We start from the raw sequence: 16,253 nt of genomic DNA, 5'->3' as shown, positions 1-16,253 counted from the left end.
CAACAGCCCACTTATAAAATAAACACACAGACGCTTATATTATTTACAAACTGTATGGCTGTGGCAGGCTTCTTGCTAACTGTTCTTATATCTTAACTTAGCCCATTTCTATAAATCTATATCTTGCCACGTGGCTCGTGGCTTACCAGCGTCTTCACATGCTGCTTGTCATGGCAGCGGCTGGCAGTGTCTTCCCCACTCATCCTTCCACTTCCCAGAATTCTCCTCTCCTTGTCCCGCCCACTTCCTGCCTGGTCACTGGCCAATCAGTGTTTTATTTATACAGAATGATATCCACAGTATGCTCCCTTCGCTCACTTTACTCCATTAGTGCAGCCGAGGGGAATTCATCTGTTTCATGGCCCGAGTCATCTAACATACCTTTCTATGTGCGTGATCGCTCATTTGTGATAGATTCTAGGATATCAATAATGACTCAACTTTTTTTTGTGTGGGGCTGGAGAGATGGCTCAGCAGTTAAAGAACACTGCTGCTCTTCCAGAGGACCTGGGTTCCGTCTCCAAGACCCATGTTAGGAGGCTCCCAACCACCTGTAATCCACTACATAGGATGTAGCACCTTCCTTCCCACCCAGTCCTAGACAATAATTAATGTATTTTTTGCTCTGTGGGCTTGTGAATTGCACATGCTTTATGAATAGAATCTTATAACATGATCCTCTGTGATTATTTTCATATGCTTTGTTTTTTGTTTCCATGTTTACTCTGTGTCATAGAATATAACATTATTTTCATTGCCAAATAATATCTCATTGTGTGTGTGTGTGTGTGTGTATGTTAATTTTGTTTAGCCATCTGATGGTGGCACTTAGGTTCCTTCCATCTTTGGGATATTATGAGTAGTGATGCTATGAACAGAGATGTGAAAATATTTGAGTATCTAAGTCTTCACTTTAATTTCTCTTGAATATGTACCTGGAAGTGGAATTGTTGATCATAATTCTCTTGATTTCTTTCTGTGGAACCTCCATACTTTTCCTCAATGACCACCATTTTAATTCCTACCCACAATGCACATGGTTCTAATCTATCATCATCTTCACCAACTGTGGGGCGTTTACCCACCACCCCCACAGCTTCCCAGAGTTTTCTTGAGTGCGATCAGCAGGAAATATTAGATAGAAGGATTTATAGCGGAGAATCTTGTGGAGATAAAGAGATAGAAAATAAAGGATAGCCTCGAGAGGGCCTGGAACCTATTCCAACGGGCCCCGACTGTCTCTGGTCCAGGGTTTTTATAGAGACGCCAAGGGGTGGAGCAAAAGACCTCCTCCCCCAGCACAGCCAAGTGCAGACCATCTCACACACCTGCACTCAGGCCCGTGGTCCTGATCATCCTCTATTCGGACCTGCTGGGTAAAGCCACGAGGAACCCCAGAACGGGCTCCCACAACCAACGTTTGTTATTTTTCTTTATCTTTATAGCCACCCCAGTGAGTATAATTTTAATTTACATTTTCATTTCTTTTTAAAATTCACTTGTGTATTTTTATGTGGCTTGGAGCACATTTTCACATCTGAACACACATGTGTGGAGGTCAGAGGCTGATGTGAGATATCCCCCTTGGTTGCTCTCCGCTATATTTACTGACAACAGGGTCTCTTTCTGACTTAGCTAGTCTAGCCAGCTAGGGATCTCCTGTCTCCTCTGGAACATTGACTTGACAGACAGGTCATCCCATGCCTAGTGGGCTTTTGAACAGTAATATTCATCCAGGTAAGTCATAGCTTCTGGCTGCTAAAGCACGAGTAATAAATAACATTCTGGAAAGTTCTCCCTTGTTTCTGCTCTGTTTAGCTCCCGTCATCACCACACCTCTTGAAACTGTAGATGCCCTAGTGGAAGAAGTAGCAACTTTCATGTGTGCCGTGGAATCCTACCCTCAGCCCGAGATTTCTTGGACCAGAAATAAAATCCTCATTAAGTAAGTACCCTGCCTCATCTTCCAAAGGATGCCTGCTCTGCTCGCCCACAGAAATACACCCATACTGTTGGTGGCACTAAAGGTCACCTTCTAGAGTATGTACAGTGAAAATATATTCATTTTACAATCAGGAGATCTGAAGTTCAGGGCAGATCACTGATTTATCTGACACGGGGAATGCCAGATGAGAATCCTGAAGCTTCCCAGGAAGCACCATGGTATTCTAAGTCTGCGGGCATGTGTCCCAGGACACACAGAGGAGCTGAGGGGGCATCCTGTCATCCCCCCTCTGTCCCCAAACTATGAAATCTATTGTCTAAGAATCTGACTTCTGTGTTTTTTTCTTTCAAAATGAGACAGATTCTCAGACGGATAAAAGTCCCATTTGGCAGATAAAGGGTCTGCTTCTTTCCTCATCACAATAGCTAGCTCACCAAAAATACTCTGAAAACTCTAAAACCAAGTGAGCTGGAGGACGCTTTAGCAGGCAGTGTTGCAGCTGAATGCTCTCAGTCCGCATGAGCTACTGTGATGGAATTGGTAAGATTGGTGGCTTACAAACAACAGACAATTATTTTTCACAGCCTTGGGGCCTGGAGTTCCAAGTTCAAGGAGCCAGCAGATTCAGGGTGTGGTCAGCGGATGAAGGCTTACTCTTCTGTTCACAGATGGCCACTTTTACCACTGTCTCTTCATATGAGGGAAGGACATGAAAGAGCTCTTGGTTCTCTTCCATAGGGACACTAGTCCCACTCACAAGAGTTTCAGTCACATGAAACATAATCACCTTCCAAAGGCCACATCTCAAATACCACCACATCTGACACTAGGCTTCAGTGCACATTTTTTCATCTACAGTGAGTCCTTAAACAGTTGTCCATAGGTGGGGATCTACGAACTTGATGGGGAGAAAGGGCACACATATTCTCATTGTCTCTGACTGAAATGTTGTGTTTCCTTCTGAAGTGCTGTGAGGCATCACTGGGTACTACAGCCTTCATGAGCTCTGCCAGGCAAGCTCTCTCAGAAGCTCCAGGACAGGACTGCTCACAAACAGTTCAAACACCAGAAAACAGCCTTTATGTCATTTGCAGTTTGGATAGATTGAGATTTCCAACTCATGAAGCCTAAATTTCTACTTTTACTTGGCAGTATTTTTTCCTTTTCTTTCTGAACAGCCTTTGGAAGACTTATTTAGTTTTATTTTACGTGTATGAGTATTTTGTCTGAATGTATGTATGTACATTTCATACATGCCTGGTGCCCAGAAGAGGGTGCTGAGTTCCCTAGAATTGGAGTTACAGAGGGTTGTGGGTTCTGGGAACCAAACCCAAACCCAGGTCTTCTGTAAGAACCAGGGCTCTTAACTGCTGAACCAACTCTTCAGACCCAGCAGTACTTCTCTTAAATTTTACGACAAACTTCCAAAGACCACCAGGTTGTAGCTTTAACATTGTGTCTGGAAATTTCCCTGGCTAAATGTGAGTCCATTATCCACAAGATCTGAATTAGAAATAAGTGTGAGGCATCATTTGGCTGAACTCTCTGCCTCTTCATTGAGGTTGTCTTTTCTTCTTTTTTTTTGGGGGGGGGTGTCCCAGGGGTGGGTCAGGTAACATCCCCTGTTCTGTCTCAGCCTCCACAAATAGAGGTCTTACCATTCATATTTTTATCAATAGTCCCTTCAAGTCAACTGTCAGCTAGTGATAATTTAGGCTTTCTCTAAGATGATTTAGCATTTCCCTACTATGTCTCTTAGCTCTTTCTAAGACTCCAGTAGCTGTCATTAACATACATGTTTCAGCTGACAGTCTTCTCTTATCATGCTGCTCAAAACTCTGCCAGTTCAGCCCCAACTTCCCAATTGCAAAGCCACACCTCCATTTTTAGGTATTTGTCCCAGCAGCACCATGATTCCAGGTACCAACACTTATATTTATTTTCTATTGTGTCTGTCACGAGTGGTCACAAATGTAGCAACTTCAAACAACATACCCATATTGGTTGACAGTTCCAGAGTGTGAGGCAATCTCCCTGAGCTAAAGTCAAAGCTTCAGTTCTTCCTGGATGCTCCATGACACAATCTTGTCTCACTTTTAAGAGTCCAGAGGCCACCTGTGTCCTCTGCTCCCTTCCTCTGTTAGTAAAATTAGCAGTCACACCACTGATTTCTCATGTCACACATGCCTCTGGCTCTCCTGCCTCTCTTGTCCACCTTAAAAGGATCTTTTTTGTTACTGTATTTGACTCACACCGATAATCTAGAATGTTCCATTTTAAGATTTTTAATATGCTCAAATACCCCTTGCAATGTATCACAGGCTCTGACAATGAAGACATGGATGGGTCTTTGGAGACAGTCATTCAGTGTACTGTATACATTTGATATTGAGAGTCCCTACTATAAAACAAACAATTAAAAAAGTCCAACAATAGAAGTCACTGGGAATTTAGGTGGATGATCCCTTTCAACTTTTTTCTGTTGCCTGAGTCCCTTCTCACTGGACAATTGTGTGTAATTAAATAGACTATGTATGCACCTACACACAAACACACACAATATGCTTTTTATAGCTTGAAGCTCTTCTATTTCCTTATGCATCTCAAGGCAGAGGCAGATAAGTGACTGTTAATTGTTAGATATCTAAAGGTTATCTGTTTATAAAAAGGGGAAGTACTAAGGTTTTGGAGAGGAAGCAGGGGAGGGATAAAAAGTAATAACACTATATACATGAGTAGAAATGTCATAAGGAAACTTTTTTTGTATGATTAACGTTTGTTTAAGCACAAAAGATGACTACAATTCACAAACATGAAGGCAAGTGGTGTGGTTCTATTTAAGGTATTTATTCAGTCATTAATGACTTCAACAAAAGGAAAGTAAGATTCTGTTAAATTTTATTCAATTATAAACTCATTGCTCATCTTCAATTTATTAAAACACGCTACAACATTCATGATTATTATATTGCATTAGAATAAAAAGGGATAGAGAGATGGTTCAGCAGTTAAGAGCACTGGTTAATCTTCTAGAAGACCCAGGTTTCATTCCCAGCACACATATGCATTTCCTCACAACTGTCTGTAATCTAGTCCCAGGGAATCTGACACCCTCTTCTGGCCTCCGTAGGCACCAGGCATGCATGTGGTACACAGAAATAATGCAGGCAAAACACTCATATACATGAAATATAACACATAATAAAAGTAAAAATTATTAAAAAATAGTTATTAAATGAATAAATGGATATCCAATTAATTGCTATTGATATCTATAAATATTTAGTTCTTTCATTTCATTGCAATTACATGCATGCTCCCTTTCCAGTTTTTCCCTTGTGGGAAAAGACTCATGCATCTTTGGATTGGGAGGACCTGAATTCAATCCCCAGAATACACACACTCAAAAGGAAAGTTCACTGTGGTAGTGGGTGCTTGTAATCCCACCTCTGGGGGTGGGGCAGAGACTGGCTGATCCTTGGGACTTGCTGGTCAGACAACCTTGCATACTTTGTAAGCTCAGAATAGCACACAAGCACATGCAAGCACATGCAAGCACACACTTCCCTTTGTAAATGTTACACTTGTTCTTAGCAACAGCCACCACCTCACAGAATTGTTTTGTACAACTTAGTAGTGCTTTGATTATGGAGCCCAGAAAGATCAGAACATAAAGTAGCTTTATTTTACCCTACTAAGCAAGATTATACAGTTCTGCAAAACACACGTTTCCTCTAACCCTTTTTCTGCTTCATCACTGACTGGTCATCCATTTGATCCATTAGTTAAAGACAAGAGTGTGTGTGTGTGTGTGTGTGTCTGTGTGTGTGTCTGTGTCTGTGTGTAAGTGTATGTATTTATGTTTATGTGTGTGTGTTTGTATATAGATATATATATTTATATCTTTATGTGTGTGTCCTTGTGTGTCCGTGTGTGTCCGTGTGTGTGTCCGTGTCTGTGTGTCCGTGGGTGTCCGTGTGGGTGTCCGTGTGTGTCCGTGTGTGTCCGTGTGTGTGTGTGTGTGTGTGTGTGTGTGTGTTTGTGTGTGTGTGTGTAAAAATCACAGATGGTACGCTGATCCTCCACTTTGCTCTGTGACCTGCAGGCTGTTTGACACCCGCTATAGCATCCGGGAGAATGGTCAGCTCCTCACCATCCTGAGTGTGGAAGACAGTGATGATGGCATCTATTGCTGCATAGCCAACAATGGCGTGGGAGGAGCCGTGGAGAGTTGTGGAGCTCTACAAGTGAAGATGAGTGAGTAGGAAAGAGCATCATCTATAACCTTTAAGTTGTCTCCACACGACTTGTAACCGTCGTTGAACAGAGCATGCTGTGTACCTGAAGTTCAGTAGTGACGCAACGCTCAAGGACAAGGCCAGCCCTCATTCCTGCCCCAGCCACCACCTTCAGGCAATCCTTTCGCTCACTCTCCTCTCCTGCTTTGTTTTCAATCTTCACACAGCTCTTGATTATATTTGGGAACTTCCTTCTGAAATCATTATGCATTTTTTTAAAAAATTCATTTTTAAAACATTTATTTATGTGCATATGTGTGCTGTGTGTGTTCAGCTATCCACAGAGATCAAAAGAGAGTGTCAGATCCCTCAGAGCTGGAGTTACAGGTGGTTGTGTGCCACCCAGTGTGGGTGCTGGGAACCCAACACTGGTCCTCTGGAAAGTGCTCTTAAGTGCTAGACCAACTGTCCAGCTCTTACTGGGATTTAAAGAGCATGGTCCCATTACAGCCAACACCCTTTTTAAATCTCTCAGCCTTTTGTAGGTGTTTTTGCTTCTTCACTTACTTATTTTCTTCTGAGTGGCTTCCTGCTTAAATGGAGGATGTTCCAGTTTCCCTACCTCATTATGCAGGTTTAGCTGTAATCAGGAGCAAATCTCCCACTCCTTGTTGCCGGTTTTAAGCCGTTATTCTCATCCTCCTGGGCAAGCACTTTTCTCTCATGAAGGCTTATGAGGTTCTGATCATTCTCTTCTCTAATTCCATTGAACACTTGCTCCTAGACACTCCGTACTCATCAGACACCCTGATTCTGTCCTCCTTATCTCTCTGTTGTCTTTGTCTACCACCATCTTGTGCTCTTTCTCATCCTGAGGGTTTTAATAGCCCGGGGACAGAATCATCAGCTGCTTCATCTTACAAGTCGTCACCCTGCAAAAATCCAGGGTTATTTATCTGAACTCTTTGCCAGTCTGCCAAATCAAGGACCCATATTGGGCCCCATCACACACTGGCGGATTCGAAGTCTTCAGTGCCAAGATGTCACTTTCTGATCATGGACACTTTTGTCCAGCTTCCCTGGATGTGAAGAACTTTCTGGCACTGACGACTTGCCTCCATGGAGTAGGGACAAACCTGCTGATTTCTTTCTTAGGGAAGAAGAGTGTCAGCACTCTGGCCTCACGACACTTTGTACTGTAGGTACCTGCTGTTGACAACACTCTGAACTCTGCCATAATGCAAACTTTATTTCCTCATTACTAATGAGAAAAAAATTACATACGCATGCCTGTTGCATGCCTGTTGCCATTGGATAGAATCTGGGTGTACTGGAAACTTTTTGGTGTTAGTTAGGTCTTCATTTTGTTCATTATATCTTACCCTTTGCTGTTGTCTTGTTGGAAGAAATCAATTCTTAAGAATTAATTTGTCTCTAATGGTTCTTTTCATAGTAAACTCTATTTCTTGGATGATATAATGTTCTCATGTTTCTCTAAGGGAATTGCCAGTGAATTTTTTAAAAAGACATTTTCTTACTTTATTTTTGCTTCATCCAAGATAAATTGTGATCTCATCTCGGTCCATTTCTTCTTTGTTTTTCCCCTCAAATGTGTGTTAGTCTCGTACTACTTAAGTGTAAGTTGAATAGAGTCTCAGATTACTTCAAGTGTAAGCTGGTGGGGCAGTGTCGTGATGGGGGAGGACATGTTTCATACTCACCATGAGGAAGTAGGTGGCATGCGTCCACAGAAGGCTTTATGATGTGTGCCTCAACAGAGGAATCAAGGAAAGAGGCCAGCGCTGCCTCAATGACTGAGCAATGAAGGCTGAGTTCTGAAGATAAACGTCCTTTAGCGGGGACTGGAGCCCATTTCAGTAGTTCACTCTTCTACTTTTCTTTGGATGTTGTTGTTTTCCCTCAAACACATTTTTTTTTTTAGCTTGGTTCTACACCAAATCCTCTCATCTCTCTCTTCCTTTCCAGCCCCATCTTCGCCTCAGGAAGGTTTACCTGTTTGTGTGGCTATTCATTAGCGTGGCCATTCCAATTGTCAAGTTTTGGAAGATTCTTGACGTCCACAATGATTCCAGTCATGCCCTTCCCCTAGGACATCACTCTTGAAACCCCCTCAGGTTCAGTCTCGGGCTCATGCTGGCACAGCAGGAGACCACCAGCACTTTGCTTCAATAAGCAAAGTGTGATGTGTTCCACAATGTCACGATCCCTTGACAGGGGGCTCCACACCTCCACGTGACTACTCTGACCAACTCCAGGTTACTTTTTAGTCAATTTCACAAAGATTCTCCTTACCTTCCACCTTACAGCTGTTTCTTTAGAAGCCAGGAGTTAATTCCTCAATACAGCAGATAGTTCCTTAAATCTCCCACATAAAACATTATCTGTGACTCAGGTTCACTGTGGGGACCTTGTTCATGGAAGCCATTAAAAGGAATATTGGAACCTTCTCTTTGAGAGTAATAAGAATGTCAGCTCTCAAGCCAAGGTTTTGCTGATGGGTGTATAACAATACAATCCACAGTTGAGATGTCCAGCAAATATCTAAAATTGAAGTGTTCCCTACCATCAAGTATAAAATAGTATTATAAATTCTAGAATTCAGCCAAATGGCCAAGATTCACATTTTCCTATATAGTATTTTAAGCCTGTCTTGTACTTTTGCTACAGTGTAGAACCATATTAACTGGAAGGGGAAATAAATGCCTTAATTAAAAACCAACAGGCATTTAATCTTTGTAGATATGGCTGACAATGGACACAAAAGGCTCCACAGCCCTCCCATATACTCACATGTGAGGAAAAAGAGAAGTCTATCCCTTGCTTATCTCTATCAAGGTGGCCTAACGCGCGCGCACACACACACACCCTTCAGAAATCTGTCCCACATAGGCACCTCTCTGTTCTGTATCTACTATATGAGATCACTAGGGACACAAGGCCACTTAATTACTTTGAGTACTTTGAGGCATTTGAACTTCTCAGTTCTACATGTTAGATTTAATAACTTCTTTTCAAAGCTTCCTAGTGGAGAATAAAAGTGAACCAATATCACCTGTTTCTTCAGACACACTGGCCTGAGTGCTGGCAGAAGGGTAAACTTCTCTTTGTAGAATTTTGATTCTCCAAAATGTGTCAGAAGCTTTTTCTACCTACTAACATGCTTTCTAGAGGAAGCATCACATTTAGTAGTCAAAATAAGGTGAGAACCAGACCTGGAAACAGACGCAGTTTCAGCACCTGGGAGCAGAGGCAGGAGGATCCCCTCAAAGTTGAGGCCAGTCTCTTCACTACAGTGAGTTCAGGGTCATACAGAGCTATGTATCGAGACCTTAACTCAGAGAAAAGTCAACGAAAAAATGGAAACTAAAGGGAAAGTAGGCCATAATTCAAAATGATATGATTAACTTAGGATAATTTTCAAGTGTTTCACATCTATGGTATAAAGAATACAATATTGAATTATTATGGGGACATTTAATACTGATTGACTTTTTATTAAGTGTCATTAAAATATGGAATACTAAGAAATTTCAGATATCAAATATACTTTATAAATATGAGTTTTGCAAAAGAAAATAGATATTTTAACAAAATGGATCTAGCCATCCTTTAAGGTAGATTTCCATTTAGTACCTACTAATGAACCATCTTAGCCTTTGGCAAACTTTCTAATTCAAGACCCCAAAGATGATTCTTGGAATGAATATCAAGAATTAATTAGAAAGCTAGAAGCCCTATTTCAATATTGATACATTGTCTTTTTATGTTCGACTTTCATTTTCCCCACAGAACCTAAAATAACTCGCCCTCCCATTAATGTAAAAATAATCGAGGGACTGAAAGCAGTATTACCATGCACAACAATGGGCAACCCCAAGCCATCCGTCTCCTGGATCAAGGGGGACAGTGCTCTCAGGGTAAGTGATTAGTGTATTAAAATCTGTGTGTAAGACATCCTTTTTAAAGATGTATGTTTTACTTTTATTCGTGTGTGTGTGTGTGTGTGTGTGTGTGTGTGTGTGTGTGTGCATAAATGGATATGAGTACCCATGGAGGTCAGGAGAGAGTATCAGATCCTTTGGAACTAGAATTGAAGACAGTGTGAGCCACCCAATGTGGGTGCTGGGAACTCAACTCCAGTCTTCTGGAAGAACAGCATGCACTCTTAATGGCTGAGCTCTCATTCCAACCAGTATAAGTCATATTTTAAATATAATTATCTCTAAACATCTACTTACATACTAACAAACTTCTAGTATATATTTTTCTCCATACACATTAGCCAAACTTAAATTATTCGATTACTAATTATGCACCCTTGCTCTAGGGCATTCCAGTACGGACTGTCTTGGAGACAGAAAAGATAGAAATCAGCAGCATTGGAGATGAAATGGGGGCTGAGCCCAAGCAAAGCAAGGCTTGCTTTTCTTTCTCAGCTGAACAGCTTATTACTATTTTTTTTTCACCATCTTGATAATGTAGTTTATTTAAATTTTAACAGGCTTGTAGTTTTGTTTTGTTTTTTTTTTTCTTTTCTTTTTTTTTTTATTTTAAGTAAATTTATTTTACAACATCATTTAGTTCAACATAATAGCCACAGATTCCCCTGTTCTCCCACTCTCGCCCCCCTCCCCCTCCCCCCATCCCACCCCCCATTCCCACCTCCTCCAGATCAAGGTCTCCCCTGAGGACCGGGATCGACCTGGTAGACTCAGTCCAGCCAGGACCAGTCCCCCCCTCCCAGACCGAGCCAAGTGTCCCTGCATAAGTCCCAGGATTCAAACAGCCAACTCATGCAACAAGCCCAGGACCCGGCACCAACACACGGCTGCCTCCCAAACAGATCAAGCCAAATGACTGTCTCACCCGTTCAGGGGGCCTGATGCAGTTGGGGGCCCCTCAGCCTTTATTTTTTAAATTTTATTTTACAATATAATTTAGTTCTACGTATCAGCCACAGATTCCCTTGTTCTCCCCCCTCCCACCCTCCACTATTATTTTTTAACATTGAATGTTTGAGACTTTAGGGATACCAAAGCTGAACCAACACCCAAGTTTTAGAACTGGCAGTTTCTGGAAGGAGAGAGATGAGGATTGGAGGGAAGAAAATGAGAAAACAAAGGCGAGAAATTAGGGCAAGGAGACTGGGAATGATGAGCAGAGGCAAACACATCTCAGCAATGAGAAGTTAAAGCTGTGTCCTTTAGGCTGGAGAGATGGTTTCCCGGGTCAGAGTGCTTGCTGTACATGAGAACTTGAGCTCATATGCATCCACATAAATGTGTGCCTGTAAGCCCAGTGCTTGGGAGGAGGAGACAGGCAGATGGTGGGGTTTGCTGTCCACCAGTCTAGCTCCAAACTCAGTGAAGATCTTGGCTCAAAGGAATGAAGCAGAGAGCAATAGACCACGACATCTGAAATCCACCTCTGGCCACATACATGCACAATAGATGCACACACCTGCACAGGCATGTAGATATACCACATTCACACACACACACACACACACACACACACACACACACACACACACACACAAAAGATGTACTATTTATTGGCTTAGCTTGTAACGCTTCTGTGTATTGTCTTCATGCTTACTAATAAATTATTATTCTGCATCATGATCATCTCAATGACTTTGTCTTACCTAAAAATGAGATTACAGATTCTGTTCCCATCTTACCAGGCCATGCACACTCCATGGGAAATAATACATAGTTGTCAGCATATATCAAATAACTGAAACAAGCTATAAATCTGATGAGCTTTGCCAACTTTAATGACAATATTTACAAACCATGGCTTTCCTTTTGTTATAAGTCTGGATGCATTTTCTACAATAAAAAGCAAAATGACTGACTCTGTCCACCTTACTCAAGTTACAGTGAATTCAAAAAGAGAAGATAAATCTCACATCTGAATTCCAAGGAGTAATTTTGAAATCCTCAAAGGATATGCATTCTCCTAAGGCTACCCTAAGGGTGTATGGTAAAACGTGGTAACTGAAAGCAATGTTTTAAATTTTTGTCTTGCTTCATGTTTTATTCTGGGGGTGAAATCATGGCTGTGTGTATACTAAGCACATTTTCCACCACTGAGCTACACCTCCAGACCAAAGCACAATACTTTCAATCAAACAGACATAAACATGACTTTTGGAAGTCATGATTAGTGTTGTGTTTTAATGAGTTGAGGGGGGTAAAGGATAGATGCAATCTCATGAGATCACTGAGATGGTGAATTTACATTATTTTGCATGGTCTCAGTAGTCTATGTTAACATGCATAGGTAGGATAGAGGCTGATATTTTGGGTATTAAGGACAGTGATAAATCAATGGAATAAGGCAAGTGTGTCTTTGACTGAGGCTGTTTTCAAACATGTCCCTGTCTTTGGCAGGAAAATTCCCGCATTGCAATTCTGGAATCGGGGAGTCTAAGGATCCATAATGTGCAAAAGGAAGATGCAGGACAGTACCGATGTGTGGCAAAGAACAGCCTGGGCACAGCTTATTCCAAACTTGTGAAGTTGGAAGTTGAGGGTAAGAGGCAGCATGCGTCCATCACCGTCTGCTGGGAAGGCTGTGCTCTGGACTAAGAAAGTTGTGACATAAGAAGCTGTGATTCATCAGCTCTGAGGGCAAGACTATGACAATAAAGAAGTCAGAAGACATATCCCTAGCATAAAAGACCAGGTTCTATCTATTGCCCCAGCTGCTGATAAGTTTGACCATTGCAGCAAACAAAATTCATGATAATGATAAAATAACATGGCACCATTTTAGTGTGACTTTTTGGTTTGGACAATTGCCTTATTTATAAATTTGGAGACAGTAATTTTATCTTTTAATACATTTGGATTGATTTCTAAACAATAGAAAAATGGAAAAATCTTTTTCAAATTAGGGCTTCACAAAAGATGAGAAAAATAAGATAATGAATCAAATATATAAAACATGGTCTTAATTCTGTGAACCATGTAGCAATTAATGCTTTCAACATAGTAATTGTTTGTAAAGTGTTTTTTATTAGTTAATTCAATAAATTGGTGGGAAAGATCCTTACTGAGAAACCAGAATCCAAACAAATTTTAGTGTTCTATTCCCTATTCATCTGGTTCTTTACCTAAAATTTTATCGCATTTGGTTAAAAATAGGAACTAGGATCCAGATGGGAGGGGGGGGGGGGAGGAATGGGGAGGAGTAGAGGGAAGAAAAACTGTAATCAGGGTGTATTATGTGAGAAAGTAAATCTATTATCCACAAAGGGGGCAGGGGCGGGGGCGGGGGCGGGGGCGGGGGCAGGGGCGGGGACTGCCAGCAGACCTGGACTGTGTGAGCTTCTCAGGTGTGAAATCCTTTCTAACTTGTCCTGTTCTGAGCCACCGATTCAAGAGCTCTGACATTTTTTCTCCTCTGTAAAATCAAGTTTAAGGAATTAATAAGCTTTTGATTATACCAGCAGTCTGGCCTTGAATGTACTTCACAGACAATGGCTACAGATTTTTCTGCTTTTTTTTTTTTTTTTTTTCTGACTGATGAAATGTTGCATTAGATATACAAGCAGAAACAGTGATTACATCAAGAAAGATTTTGATGGATCCCAGATTTTTGAGCCACCCCATTCTGCTTTGGCTAAAATCTATGCTTTGCTGCAGTTTCTCTTCTGACTCAGGACTTTTATTGAAGTTATTTTTATTTCCTGAGTAGCCCCATGTCCTTTCCTCACAGTGTTAATTATTCCTTTTCCATATCTGTCTCTAGTAGGGGCAACATTTTTATGGAGTCATTACACCAACTGCTCATAAAATTTCCATTAGGAAATGGCAAATAATACATATAATGTATAATATATCTTAGATAAGAACACATATTATAGATATATATCATGACATAGTTCTCAATATAGTCAGTATAATTTAATACCTTCTAAACTATCAATTTTAAGTAAGGATTAGAATGCAATTGACATTTTTTTCCAGTGAAATCTAAATAAACATACAACTGCATTCAGAAACCTACCTCAGATACACTGAATTCCTGCCTAGGTCCAGGATTGTTCGAATGCTCTGTAGAATGGTGTAGAATGAATGTTGTCCATTCACATAAAATTCCACAAAAAGCATCCCTTATCAATCTATCAAATTCGAGCTTCCTGTCTTCCCAGCTATTAAAACAATTTGTTGCAAATTGACTTAGAGAAATTCATCACCAATACTAATTCGCTGCAACCCATTTACACAGTCTGCTCTTTCCCTGCCACTTAATTTTGAAACAATAAGATGGGACACCACGTCTGTCTTCCTAACACTGAAATGATCACGCTTGTTGCTTTGACTGTTAACATATGCTGGAGGTTTTTTAAACCTTCATTGTGGCTGAGAGCACATGCTAACATTTGAAGCTTCTCTAACAGTGGGTAAGACAATCATTTCAGCTCCTATGTCTATTCGACTTCCTTTGTTTCTGATGCCCCCAAAGTGTGGTATACTTATACTAGTAGGTCATAAGCATAGCATAAATGATATCTGTCATAATTTTTATTGCCATTAAGACATAAAAAGACCACAGCAAATCTGTTTTGGCTCAGGAAGTTCCTAAAAGTTGAAGTTGATTTCCTTGTTCACAAAGAGCTGGATATATGCACAAGTTAAGTTCTGACAGAACCTACTCAAGGAAGAGTTGGTTCAACCTACAACTCAAAATGCATGGAAAAGTGATAGCAGGATAGTTGGGAGATGCCTCAAAATGCCTGCAAGTGCCTGCTGGTCCTGAAGAGGTGAGGGCCGAAGGCAAGGCTGGGCCATGTTCGCTTGGAACTGATAAATGTATGTCTCCACCCACTTAATAACTCCATGTTAGTTATGGGATTGCTCGTTGGAAGCAGAACTCCACCCTGCTGTTTGAGGCTGTTTTATGCTAGCTACAGATGGGCATACCACTAGGAGCCTCTAGCCAAAAAAAAAAAAAAAAAAAAAAAAAAAAAAAAAAAATACACCAGGCATATCAACACACTGGGTACAGTGCACTAAGTACATCTTAGCTGCCATAGCAAACCATGAAAGAAATACCTTGTCACATGGGATGTACAACTCTTTTTAAATTACCATCTTCAGGCTTCCAGGTCTCTAAAGTGACAGACAGTAGAGGCAGACAAATAACTACCTCTATTAGTTACTTTACTGTTGCTGTGACAAAACACCATGACCAAAGCAACTCATAAAAGAAGGCATTTGATTTGGCTTAGAGTTTCAGAGAGTTGGAGTCTATAATGATGAAGCAAAGGCATGGCAGTAGGAACAACTGAGAGCTCACATCTTGATTCACAAGCAGAGGCAGAGAAGGAACACTGGGATTGAAATCTCAAAACCTAACCCTCAGTGACACACCTCCTCCAACAAGGCCATACTTCTGAATCCTTCCCAAACAGTTCTGTCAACTGGGAACCATATATTGAAAGATATGAGCCTATTTGGGTCATTCTCACCCAAACCACCATATTACCCTTCTGTCTTATGTCAAAAGATACTACCTGTGACATGCAGAATTCCCGATGAAACTCAAGCTGGTCCAGTGAGTATGCCTTTCAGAAGGGATGGGATGCCTAGAATGTTAAAGTGTCCTGTTGAACTAAATGCTTTACATTGAGGACCTCGTATACTTCTTCTCACTCAGAGCACTTGTCAAAATAAGAAGGTCCTAGGTTGTGCCATTTTAGGAAATCAAGGAACAGTGAGGGTTAAGGACAAGACGGTTCTCCATGATATTGTCTAGAGCAGCACCAGGATGGAAGCGAGAGAAGAAGAATCCAGAATCCTGTAAATGCAGAGAGAAAAAGAGGAGCGGGCAACAAGTTTTTCAATGAGCTTGGCACAAAGAGGCAAGGAGTCAGACTAGGGAGTGGCTAGAAAGACGGAGCATGTTAAAATAGCATAAGAAGGGAAATTTGACCGTACAGAGGAGGGGGGCACGGTCCAAGGAGCATGGTACTTTGGCACACACAGGGGTTACATCCAGGGTTCAGGTGGAACTACAAACTTTATACGACCACA

General features: G+C 41.2%; 1 protein-coding gene across 1 annotated transcript in view; it reads left to right on the top strand.

Moving 5' to 3' along the window:
- The window catches only part of Musk (muscle associated receptor tyrosine kinase), a 95,684-nt gene that overhangs the window by 6,433 nt on the left and 72,998 nt on the right, over window positions 1-16,253 (top strand). Inside the window, 4 exon segments of the mRNA XM_037202632.1 lie at window positions 1,819-1,945; window positions 6,051-6,202; window positions 9,994-10,121; window positions 12,603-12,744. Of these exon segments, the coding sequence (XP_037058527.1) occupies window positions 1,819-1,945; window positions 6,051-6,202; window positions 9,994-10,121; window positions 12,603-12,744 (549 nt within the window).

The sequence above is a fragment of the Peromyscus leucopus genome, chromosome 2, assembly GCF_004664715.2.
Source record: "Peromyscus leucopus breed LL Stock chromosome 2, UCI_PerLeu_2.1, whole genome shotgun sequence".
Classification (NCBI taxonomy): domain Eukaryota; kingdom Metazoa; phylum Chordata; class Mammalia; order Rodentia; family Cricetidae; genus Peromyscus; species Peromyscus leucopus.
Note: the sequence above shows the minus strand (reverse complement) of the source record. Positions and strands in the feature narration are given on the sequence as shown.